The sequence below is a fragment of the Aquarana catesbeiana genome, linkage group LG02 (genome assembly GCF_042186555.1).
Source record: "Aquarana catesbeiana isolate 2022-GZ linkage group LG02, ASM4218655v1, whole genome shotgun sequence".
Classification (NCBI taxonomy): Eukaryota; Metazoa; Chordata; class Amphibia; order Anura; family Ranidae; genus Aquarana; species Aquarana catesbeiana.
The window spans coordinates 11,619,572-11,633,047 of NC_133325.1; the positions used below are offsets into that span (position 1 = coordinate 11,619,572).

The window sequence follows — 13,476 nt, forward strand, 5'->3', positions numbered from 1 at the left end:
CAGATGTCCACCGCAGCCTGTCTCCCTGCCCGATGTGCCCGTCGATCCCTGATGTGCCTGACGATCCCCACCGCCGATGGGGTAAGTGCTGGTGGACCAGCAGACAGCAGGGGGGTTTGAGGTGCTACGGGGGGGTTGTTTAATGCCCCCCCCCCCAAACAAAAAACCACCAGCCACCACTGGCAGGAATAAGTCCAACTCAGCCAAACCCCCAACCCTCGCCAACTTTGGAGTGAAAGTGGACTTACATGTCCATATACATAATCACTGCAAGGATTATAGCAAGATGTATCACTTTGCTGATATTGATCTTATTGGTCTTATCAATGATATTGGTCTTATTGGGGATATCGGTGATATGGGTCTTATTGGTCTTATCAGTGAGAACGGTCTTATTGGTGATATTGGTCTTATTGGTGATATCAGTGATATTGGTCTTATTGGTGATATTGGTGATATTGGTCTTATTGGTGATATCAGTGATATTGGTCTTATTGGTGATATCAGTGATATTTGTCTTATTGGTGATATCAGTGATATTGGTCTTATTGGTGATATCAGTGATATTGGTCTTATTGGTGATATCAGTGATATTGGTCTTATTGGTGATATCAGTGATATTGGTCTTATTGGTAATATTGGTGATATTGGTCTTATTGGTGATCTTGGTGATATTGGTCTTATTGGTCTTATCGTGATATTGGTCTTATTGGTGATATCGGTGATATTGGTCTTATTGGTGATATCTGTGATATTGGTCTTATTGGTGATATCGGTGATATTGGTCTTATTGGTCTTATCAGTGATATTGGTTTTATTGGTGATATCGGTGATATGGGTCTTATTGGTCTTATCAGTGAGAACGGTCTTATTGGTGATATTGGTCTTATTGGTGATATCGGTGATATTGGTCTTATTGGTGATATTGGTCTTATCTGTGATTTTGGTGATATTGGTGAGATCGGTGATATTGATGAGATCGGTGATATTGGTGGGATCAGTGATTTTGGTGATTTTGGTGATTCTTTGCCAGCACTTATGCTGCCCATAGATGGGTAAGAGATTCCTCCATTCACACAAGTGAGGTGGATGGAGGAATCCCCAACACACACGCAGCTCTCAGATATACGGATTTCCAGCAGGATTAAACAAGGAAATTCTGTTTAGCAGGGACAGCCACACAGCAATCATAATTCATCTGCCCCCCCAGAACCGGCAGAATTCCAATCAGTCTGGCCAGTTATAAGTGGGCAGGCCCTCTTTCTATATAAGATTATTACATTGCAGTGTTACAATAGAAAGAGCCGCGGTCTCAGTTCCCTTTATGCACAAAAGAGACTTTAAAGACATCTCGCTAACAATCCTGTGGCAGGGTATGGCTGTAACTTGGCTTCAAGTTCTGTGCAGGCTTCTGGGAAGAAGCGGGAGCCAATTACAGAAGCAGGGGGATGGGAATTCTTTGGGTGTTCTGCACTCTTGCCTTGCTCATGTGGAAGAGAATTTTTTGTTTTATTATTAAATGTGGGTACACTTGCCATACAACACTATGGGGTTCATTTATCAAAGATTTGATGGGCATTTCACCCAAAACATTAATCAATAAATAGTGGAAATTCACTCAAGGTGCACCCAGGGAAAGTTCCATTTACTGACAGTGGGGGTTGGGATTGGACCCCTTTATAATATATTGGGACAGACTTCTCTCCATGTGATTGCTCACTGCCGGTTATTATCGTTCAATAGGAAGGTCTGGTCACCCGTTATCTGCAGATTGACTGTGAGTGGAAATATTACAACCTATCAGCACTCAGCGAGCGGCCTCCAGCATACGGTGAGTAAGCGGCACAGAGCTAGCAGGCATATATTTATTAACTAGTAAAATGGACCCCCCCAAAATTTCAGTTCTATTTCACTACTTTACAGAATCAAAGTCATCAAGATGTAGAATGATCAGTGTGGTGACTTCCTTTCTCACGTCACATGATTTATCAACAAGAGAACTTCCCAAAAACTCCAACCTACCCCTGAAATATTGTAGTTTTGATGGAGTGTGGAGAGGTTAGAACCCGTGCTGAAGATTCCCCTCTCTGTGTCCTGTGATGGGAGATCCCATCCCACCCACAGGCTGGTGGGGAACCTTGCTCCTGACACCTCCAGCAGAAGACGGCACACATGTCATCCCTGACCACACTCAGGTCATCACTACCTACACACAGGTCCTCCCTGACCACATACAGGTCATCACTGACCACACACAGGTCCTCCCTGACCACACACAGGTCCTCCCTGACCACATACAGGTCATCACTGACCACACACAGGTCCTCCCTGACCACATACAGGTCATCACTGACCACGCACAGGTCCTCCCTGACCATACTCAGGTCATCACTAACCAAACACAGGTCCTTCCTGACCGCACACAGGTCATCACTGACCACACACAGGTCCTCCCTGACCACACTCAGGTCATCACTAACCAAACACAGGTCCTCCCTGACCACACACATGTCATCACTGACCACACACAGGTCCTCCCTGACCATACTCAGGTCATCACTGACCACACACAGGTCCTCCCTGACCACACTCAGGTCATCACTGACCATTCACAGGTCCTCCCTGACCATACTCAGGTCATCACTAACCAAACACAGGTCCTCCCTGACCACACACAGGTCATCACTGACCACACACAGGTCATCACTGACCACACACAGGTCATCACTGACCACACACAGGTCATCACTGACCACACACAGGTCCTCCCTGACCATACTCAGGTCCTCCCTGACCATACTCAGGTCATCACTAACCAAACACAGGTCCTCCCTGACCACACACAGGTCATCACTGACCACACACAGGTCCTACCTGACCACATACAGGTCATCACTGACCACATACAGGTCATCACTGTCCACGCACAGGTCATCACTGACCACACACAGGTCCTCCCTGACCATACTCAGGTCATCACTAACCAAACACAGGTCCTCCCCGACCACACACAGGTCATCACTGACCACACACAGGTCCTCCCTGACCACACGCAGGTCATCACTGACCACACGCAGGTCCTCCCTAACCACACACACAGGTCATCCCTGACCACACACAGGTCATCACTGACCATACTCAGGTCATCACTAACCAAACACAGGTCCTCCCTGACCACACACAGGTCATCACTGACCACACACAGGTCCTCCCTGACCATACTTAGGTCATCACTAACCAAACACAGGTCCTCCCTGACCACACACAGGTCATCACTGACCACACACAGGTCCTCCCTGACCACACACAGGTCCTCCCTGACCACACACAGGTCCTCCCTGACCACACACAGGTCCTCCCTGACCACACGCAGGTCATCCCTGACCACACGCAGGTCATCCCTGACCACACACAGGTCCTCCCTGACCACACGCAGGTCATCCCTGACCACACACAGGTCATCCCTGACCACACACACAGGTCATCACTGACCACACACAGGTCATTACTGACCACACACAGGTCATTACTGACCACACGCAGGTCCTCCCTAACCACTCACACAGGTCATCACTGACCACACACAGGTCATCACTGACCACACACAGGTCATCACTGACCACACACAGGTCATTACTGACCACACGCAGGTCCTCCCTAACCACACACACAGGTCATCCCTGACCACACTCATCAACAGTCTCTTACCACCAGCCACCACTAGAGGGAGACTCTCCAAAATCTAGCTGTCTGGACACACACAGGCAGATGGAAATTTCAAATACAATCTGGTGTCCTCTAATGGTTGTGATAGCCCCACGTTTCTGAGATATCTTGTGAGCTGGAATCCTATGCAATCACATTTCCCACACACATATCCCTGTCTGACAATGATATCTGTCCATGCCTATGGTAACTTACACGCACTGCTACTAATCTGCAGTTAGCCATCACATCCTCTATTACCCAACTGTTACAATATATGGATCCAATAAAAGAGATAATACATTTACAGTAAAGGGATCTCTCCTGCTCTTCAGCTCAGATAGAAAATGCTGACCACCCCCCCCCCCCACATCAATGGGACCCTTCAAATATAATCCAGATTTGATGGTAGATCTCAATTTTTCTTAGAAATTGAAGTGAGCTGCTACCTTCTTAGACTATTCACTTTGGGTGAATTTTAGCTCATTCGTTTAGGAAACATTATTGTGATAATCTCATAATTGTGTCCAGTTATAAATTATGGGCCCAGAAGTGAGAGTAATGGTTCCCGCCATTCTACCAGAAGAATCTCGGACAGTACTCTGCTCCAATATTACTTATTCCACTGGTCCTCATTGATTCCATCTGTTGTATTATTGGAGTCCAGAAGAATTTCAGCCAGTACTCTGCACCAATATCACAATTCCACTGGTCCTCATTGATTCCATCTGTTGTATTATTGGTGTCCAGAAGAATTTCAGCCAGTACTCTGCACCAATATCACAATTCCACTGGTCCTCATTGATTCCATCTGTTGTATTATTGGAGTCCAGAAGAATTTCAGCCAGTACTCTGCACCAATATCACAATTCCACTGGTCCTCATTGATTCCATCTGTTGTATTATTGGACTCCAGAAGAATTTCAGCCAGTACTCTGCACCAATATCACAATTCCACTGGTCCTCATTGATTCCATCTGTTGTATTATTGGTGTCCAGAAGAATTTCAGCCAGTACTCTGCACCAATATCACTATTCCACTGGTCCTCATTGATTCCATCTGTTGTATTATTGGTGTCCAGAAGAATTTCAGCCAGTACTCTGCACCAATATCACAATTCCACTGGTCCTCATTGATTCCATCTGTTGTATTATTGGAGTCCAGAAGAATTTCAGCCAGTACTCTGCACCAATATCACAATTCCACTGGTCCTCATTGATTCCATCTGTTGTTCTACTATTGGTGTCCAGAAGAATCTCAGCCAGTACTCTGCACCAATATCACAATTCCACTGGTCCTCATTGATTCCATCTGTTGTATTATTGGAGTCCAGAAGAATTTCAGCCAGTACTCTGCACCAATATCACAATTCCACTGGTCCTCATTGATTCCATCTGTTGTTCTACTATTGGTGTCCAGAAGAATCTCAGCCAGTACTCTGCACCAATATCACAATTCCACTGGTCCTCATTGATTCCATCTGTTGTTCTACTATTGGTGTCCATAAGAATCTCAGCCAGTACTCTGCACCAATAGTATTATTATTATACAGGATTTATATAGCGCCAATATCACTCATTTCACTGGTCTGCATTGATTTGAGCTGTTCTACCATCAGAGTCCAGAAGAATGCCAAGCATTACTCCAATATCACTATTCCCAAAGGTCTTCATTGATAACAGCTCCAAGGCAATGACATTCTTTGTATCTTTCACACTACAAACTTTTTTATAAAACATCTATTCTATACAAAGTAAGGATTGTGTTATCTTCTAATATTCCTTCTTTACTCCTACAGCTCAGATTAAGATGGGCGATCTCTACTACACCCCCCATGTACGGAGGAAGAGGGATGTGCAGGCTGCGGTGCAGATGTATGCTGCGGCTGCTTTACAGCGAGAGCCTCAGGTAACCAAACGTCCGTCCTTGTCCTCCTTATCCTACAACTTCTCTATGTGTTCCACCCAGAGAATTTCTATTCTTCTCCTTATTATTATTCTATAGTTATAGACTTCATGGTAGATTATAATAATTGGGACTTCAAGTTTATAAATCTAATTCATAGAGTGTTGGATCTTCAGAGGAATTCGCAGATGTCACGTTCATTCTAGGAATCAATGGAAGAATCCGTATATTAGTTGAAAGTATTTATTGTACAAATGAGTCTTTACCTCCACGTCTGATCATACTTCTGTGTATGATATCACATTCGTGCCTGAGACTCACAGCAAACCATCCACATACAGTATCTGACAAAAGTGAGTACACCCCTCAGTGACATTTGTGTAAATCTTTCCTTCTATCTTTTCATGTGACAACACTGAAGAAATGACACTTGTCTACAATGTAAAGTAGTGAGTGTACAGCTTGTATAACAGTGTAAATTTGCTGTCCCCTCAAAATAACTCAACACACAGCCATTAATGTCTAAACCGCTGGAAACAAAAGTCAGTGCGCCCCTAAGTGAAAATGTCAAAATTGGACCCAATTAGCCATTTTCCCTCCCCGGTGTCATGTGACTTGTTAGTGTTACAAGGTCTCAGGTGTGTTAAATTTGTCGCTCTCACTCTCTCATACTGGTCACTGGAAGTACAACATGGCACCTCATGGCAAAGAACTCTCTGAGGCTCTGAAAAAAAGAATTGTTACTCTACATAAAGATGGCCCAGGCTATAAGAAGATTGCCAAGACCCTGAAACTGAGCTGCAGCACGGTGGCCAAGACCATACAATGGTGTAACAGGACAGGTTCCACTCAGAACAGGCCTCGCCATGGTCCACCAAAGAAGTTGAGGTCACGTGCTCAGCGTCATCTCCAGAGGTTGTCTTTGGGAAATAGACGTATGAGTGCTGCCAGCATTGCTGCAGAGGTTGAAGGGGTGGGGGGTCAGCCTGTCAGTGCTCAGACCATACGCCACACACTGCATCAAATTGGTCTGCATGGCTGTCATCCCAGAAGGAAGCCTCTTCTAAAGATGATGCACAAGAAAGTCCGCAAACAATTTGCTGCAGACAAGCAGACTAAGGACATGGATTACTGGAACCATGTCCTGTGGTCTGATGAGACCAAGATAAACATATTTGGTTCAGATGGTGACAAGCGTGTGTGGGGGCAACCAGGTGAGAAGTACAAAGACAAGTGTGTCTTGTCTACAGTCAAGCATGGTGGTGGGAGTGTCATGGTCTGGGGATGCATGAGTGCTGCCGGCACTGGGGGGCTACAGATCATTGAGGGAACCATGAATGCCAACATGTACTGTGACATACTGAAGCAGAGCATGATCCCCTCCCTTCAGAGACTGGACCGCAGGGCAGTATTCCAACATGATAACCACCCCAAACACACCTCCAAGACCACCACTGCCTTGCTAAAGAAGCTGAGGGTAAAGGTGATGGACTGGCCAAGCATGTCTCCAGACCTAAACCCTATTGATCATCTGTGGGGCATCCTCAAACGGAAGGTGGAGGAGCGCAAGCTCTCTAACATCCACCAGCTCCGTGATGTCATCATGGAGGAGGGGAAGAGGACTCCAGTGACAACCTGTGAAGCTCTGGTGAACTCCATGCCCATAAGGGTTAAGGCAGTGCTGGAAAATAATGTTGGCCACACAAAATATTGAGACTTTGGGCCCAATTTGGACATTTTCACTTAGGGGTGTACTGACTTTTGTTGCCAGCGGTTTAGACATTAATGACTGTGTGTTGAGTTATTTTGAGGAGACAGCAAATTTACACTGTTATACAAGCTGTACACTCACTACTTTACATTGTAGACAAGTGTCATTTCTTCAGTGTTGTCACATGAAAAGATAGAAGAAAAGATTTACACAAATGTGACTGAGGGGTGTACTTACTTTTGTGAGATACTGTAATCTTGACCACAAACCCACTGCACTCGGGTCAGTGAACCCCAGCCAATGTCCCTGGACTGAACCAATATGAATGACATAGAGAGCTAGTCATAATGAAAAAAGAGAGAGCCATGAAGAAAAGCAAAAAAACTAAAATTTTAAACCGACAGCTAAATCATATGAAGGTAGAAACCCCGTCCAATTTATTCTAAGAGGAAAAATTGCTTCCTGATCCCCAAAGATAATTAGATACTCCTTGTGATGGAATGCCTGGCAACCAGCTCAAGATACAGCTTCCTCCTTTTTGGAACCAGAAATCGGGTATTATAGCTGAGCACCCAAGAACTAGACGACACTGGCTTAGGTGCAAACTGGAACTCACGTTATTGTAATTTCACACAGAATATATACAACACAAGATCAGGTAAGAGCTTGATCTCATTATCCTAAACAATGCAAACTGTAAACAGTAGTCTCATTAGCACATCTAGGGAGCAGCAAGTAGATAACAGTGATCTAATTAAACAGTAAGCTAACTAGTCTCCTAGACAAGCTTAGGTGACTCAATGCCCACCCAGACAATGCTTTGATTAATCAGTGATTCCACCCCACCTTAGACTGGCCAGTGCCAGTCTACAACAATCTATGAGGCAAAGCTCATACAATGTCCCAGAAATCTGAAAAAGTGGAATTAATTTCTCTTCATAGATTTCGGGAGGGATATTGTTGATAAATATTTCAGTCCCTAGTGAACAAGCCTCTCCAAACCAGTCTGCAGGAGGGCCACCATATTTCCTCTGACCATTATCCTGTACAAGATTAATATTACACCTTTCCATCCACTCCAGAAGGGAAGATTTATTGTCCATATCCAGAGAATTATTCAAAGTCTCACTCTCCATCATTAGAGGATGATCTGCTCTCTCCATGGGATCAGAGGCTTAACTGAGGTATTCACCATGATCTGACCAGGAGAAGCAGACAAAATCCCCGGTCTCCTCAATGAGCCATAATCAGTAGGTAGAAGGGATTGCCGTAGTCCCCTCGAAAAGCCCATCCCAGTTTGGTCTGTCACACTCCTGAACCCCAAAGATAAATAGCTACTCCTTTTCCCCAAAGATAATTAGATACTCCTTTTCCCCAAAGATACAAAGATAATTAGATAATCCTGACTCCCCAAAGATAATTAGATACTCCCTTTCCCCAAAGATAATTAGATACTCCCTTTCCCCAAAGATAATTAGATACTCCTGACCCCAAAGATAATTAGATACTCCTGACCCCAAAGATAATTAGATACTCCCTTTCCCCAAAGATAATTAGATACTCCCTTTCCCCAAAGATAATTAGATATTCCTGACCCCCAAAGATAATTAGATACTCCTGACCCCAAAGATAATTAGATGATCCTGCCCCCCAAAGATAATTAGATGCTCTTGACCCCCAAAGATAATTAGATACTCCTGTTCCCCAAAAATAATTAGATAACCCTGAAAACCCTGAACCCCAAAGATAATTACATACTCCTTTTCCCCAAAGATAATTAGATACTCCTGGCCCCCAAAGATACAAAGATAATTAGATACCACTGACCCCCAAAGATAATTAGATGCTCCTGACCCCCAAAGATAATTAGATACTCCTGACCCACAAAGATAATTAGATACTCCTGTTCCCCAAAGATAATTAGATACTCCTGTTCCCCAAAGATACAAAGATAATTAGATGCTCCTGACCCCCAAAGATAATTAGATACTCCTGTTCCCCAAAGATAATTAGATACTCCTGACCCCCAAAGATAATTAGATACTCCCGACCCCAAAGATAATTAGATACTCCTGACCCCAAAGATAATTAGATGCTCCTGGCCCCCAAAGATAATTAGATGCTCCTGACCCCCAAAGATAATTAGATGCTCCTGACCCCCAAAGATAATTAGATACTCCTTTTCCCCAAAGATAATTAGATACTCCTGACCCCAAAGATAATTAGATGCTCCTGGCCCCCAAAGGTAATTAGATGCTCTTGACCCCAAAAGATAATTAGATACTCCTGTTCCCCAAAGATAATTAGATACTCCTGGCCCCCAAAGATAATTAGATACTCTTGTTCCCCAAAGATACAAAGATAATTAGATACTCCTGACCCCCAAAGATAATTAGATACTCCTGACCCCAAAGATAATTAGATGCTCCTGACCCCCAAAGATAATTAGATACTCCTGACCCCAAAGATAATTAGATGCTCCTGACCCCCAAAGATAATTAGATACTCCTGACCCACAAAGATAATTAGATACTCCTGACCCACAAAGATAATTAGATACTCCTGTTCCCCAAAGATACAAAGATAATTAGATACTCCTGACCCCCAAAGATAATTAGATACTCCTGACCCCCAAAGATAATTGGATGCTCCTGACCCCCAAAGATACAAAGTAATTAGATACCCCTGACCCCCAAAGAAAATTAGATGCTCCTGACCCCCAAAGATACAAAGATAATTAGATACCCCTGACCTCCAAAGATAATTAGATGCTCCTGACCCCCAAAGATACAAAGATAATTAGATACCCCTGACCCCCAAAGATAATTAGATGCTCCTGACCCACAAAGATAATTAGACTCTCCCTGGATCAACAATGTGTAGTTCTATTCTCAGCAGCTTTTTCCATCCTTAGCATTTGGAAACATATCCAGACTTTATTTGAAAGAATCTTCTCATCATAAAGCTAGCGCTATCTCTGATTTCACAGCTTTTACTGTAAATAACCCAATCTGCATTTGGAGGTTTTCCACCAATCACAGAGAGAGCCCTCATTTGTGGTGACTTTGCACCAAGTTTGTTCCTTGGTATTATATATTTATATGCCAATTAACCCCTTCCCTTCTTATACCTGTGTACCTCTAATAGACCAAGGTCATATTTTATCTCCCATACGGTCCTGTTTATTTGGTGATAGATTTGTCACTACTAAAGATAACCGGGAAATACATTCGGGGGAATCACAGAGCCCTATTGGCACTTGTTTGGCAGTAGTTCCTCTAAGAACTACCCGCGTCTCATTCAGGAAAGCATTTACATCGGGGGGGGGGGGGGGGGGGGGTTAATGAGAGGTTAATGAGGGGATTAATGAGAGGTTAATGAGGGGTAATAAGGGGTTAATGAGGTGGTAATGAGAGGTTAATGAGGGGTAATAAGGGGTTAATGAGAGGTTAATAAGAGGTTAATGAGGGGATTAATGAGGGGTAATAAGGGGTTAATGAGGGGGTAATGAGAGGTTAATGAGGGGGTAATAAGGGGTTAATGAGGGGATTAATGAGAGGTTAATAAGGGGTTAATGAGGGGGTAATGAGAGTTTAATGAGGGGTAATAAGGGGTTAATGAGAGGTTAATAAGAGGTTAATGAGGGGATTAATGAGGGGTAATAAGGGGTTAATGAGGGGGTAATGAGGGGGTAATGAGAGGTTAATGAGGGGTAATAAGGGGGGAATGAGGGGATTAATGAGGGGTTAATGAGAGGTTAATGAGGGGTAATAAGGGGTTAATGAGGGGGTAATGAGAGGTTAATGAGGGGTAATAAGGGGGGAATGAGGGGATTAATGAGGGGTTAATGAGAGGTTAATGAGGGGATTAATGAGAGCTTAATGAGGGGTAATAAGGGGTTAATGAGAGGTTAATGAGGGGTAATAAGGGGGTAATGAGGGGATTAATGAGGGGTTAATGAGGGGTAATAAGGGGGGAATGAGGGGTTAATGAGGGGTAATAAGGGGTTAATGAGAGGTTAATGAGGGGTAATAAGGGGCTAATGAGGGTTAATGAGGGGTAATAAGGGGGTAATGAGAGCTTAATGAGAGGTTAATGAGGGGTAATAAGGGGGTAATGAGGGAATTAATGAGGGGTTAATGAGAGGTTAATGAGGGGTAATAAGGGGGTAATGAGGGGATTAATGAGGGGTTAATGAGAGGTTAATGAGGGGTAATAAGGGGGTAATGAGGGGATTAATGAGGGGTTAATGAGAGGTTAATGAGGGGATTAATGAGAGCTTAATGAGGTGTAATAAGGGGTTAATGAGAGGTTAATGAGGAGTAATAAGGGGGTAATGAGGGGATTAATGAGAGGTTAATAAGGGGTAATAAGGGGGGAATGAGGGGAATAATGGGGGGTTAATGAGGAGTAATAAGGGGGTAATGAGGGGATTAATGAGGGGTTAATGAGAGGTTAATGAGGGGTAATGAGGGGTTAATGAGGGGATTAATAAGGGGGTAATGAGGGGTTAATGAGGGGTTAAACAGGAATAGTTTTTATGTAAAAGTAAGGAATTGTTCATGTTCCTTTAGTGATGTATGCAGATGAAAGGTCAGGCCGTGGATCTATATATCAATGAAATAATCAATAAATTGTTACACCATATTACCCAATGACAGGCAGAGGGGGGGGAGCTACGCATAGAAGATGCGTCCTAAGAAAGCTCTGGAAGATTTTAGGACGTATCTCTTATGTCCAGAATTGCAGAGCGATTGATTGTCTCTCCCCGAGGAAGAATAAACTCCTTTCTTCTAATCTCTCCTCATAGATGAGCTCCTCCATGCCTCTTATCAGTTTGGTTGTCCTCCAGTTCTGTACCTCTATTATTCCATATGAGGTCTCTCTAATATACTGGGGCAGATGTTGTCTCTCTCTCCAGAATCTACTCCTCTTTAATATTAGAAAGGATCTTCCTTGCTTTACAGTCTGCAGCTTGACATGGAGTACTCTGTATAACTCTTTCTTCTCCCTGACTGATACCCTACTCTGGATTGCGGCACCAGACTGTCCTCAGTAGTCAGTGAATGAGATTGGATTTGTATTATTGCAGGGTCTGTACAATCTGGGGGTCCTGATGGAAGAAGGGGTCTCCCTCTCCAACTCCACACTACGCAGACTTGGCTTCAACAGTTCTGTCTGTGCCAACAACCTCACCATCATGATAGAGCTGTACAGAAGGTGAGAGGTCACCGGAGAATCTTCTCCTAACCCTGACCATAAACCTAACCCTGACCCTGTTCCTAACCCTGATCCTGACCCCTAACCTTGATCCCTAATCCTAATCCTGACCGCTAATCCTAATCCTGACCCCTAACCTTGATCCCTAACCCTAATCCTGACCGCTAATCCTAATCCTGACCCCTAACCCTGATCCTGACCCCTAACCTTGATCCCTAACCCTAATCCTGACCCTTAATCCTAATCCTGACCCCTAACCCTGATCCTGACCGCTAACCCTAATCCTGATCCCTGACCTCTAATCCTGACTCCTAACCCTGATCCTGACCCCTAATCCTATTCCTGACCCCTAACCCTGATCCTGACTACTAACCCTGATTCTGATCCCTGATCCTGACCCCTAACCCTAATCCTGAACCCTGATCCTGACCCCCAACCCTGATCCTGACCCCTGATCCTGACCCCCAACCCTGATCCTGACCTTCACCCTAATCCTGATCCTGAACTCTGACCCTAAACCCAACCCTGATCCTGACCCTGACACCTAACCCTGACCGTAACCCTGACCCTATCTCTGACCCTAACCCTGACCCTTGTAGAATATTACAGAGTGTGAAATCCTCAATAAATGTAAGAGGACGACTGTAAATGGAATCTGATTGTATCACAATGTGCCTAATAATAAGAATGTGACTAATGTGACTGGCTCAGTGTTCTCTGTACAGCACTGCGGTATATGTCACAGCTAGGGATGAGCTTCGTGTTTGAGTCGAACCCATGTTCAACTTGAACATTGTCTGTTCGACCGTTCGTTGAATTGAGAACGATATGGGCCGTTCGCGACAAATTTGTGTGGCGCGTCACGGCCCATAATTCACTGTGGCATCGCAGTGCATTGCTGGCTGATGATTGGCCAAGCATGTACTATGACCCG

General features: G+C 44.3%; 1 protein-coding gene across 3 annotated transcripts in view; it reads left to right on the forward strand.

Annotated features, from left to right (window-relative positions):
- Window positions 1-13,476, forward strand: part of LOC141126634 (protein sel-1 homolog 3-like) — a 173,811-nt gene that overhangs the window by 150,548 nt on the left and 9,787 nt on the right. For all 3 annotated transcript variants that reach the window (XM_073612556.1, XM_073612558.1, XM_073612557.1), the window contains 3 exons: window positions 1,744-1,831; window positions 5,505-5,614; window positions 12,415-12,542. In XM_073612556.1, coding sequence (XP_073468657.1) covers window positions 1,744-1,831; window positions 5,505-5,614; window positions 12,415-12,542 — 326 coding nt within the window. The remainder of the gene's footprint in view (window positions 1-1,743; window positions 1,832-5,504; window positions 5,615-12,414; window positions 12,543-13,476) is intronic.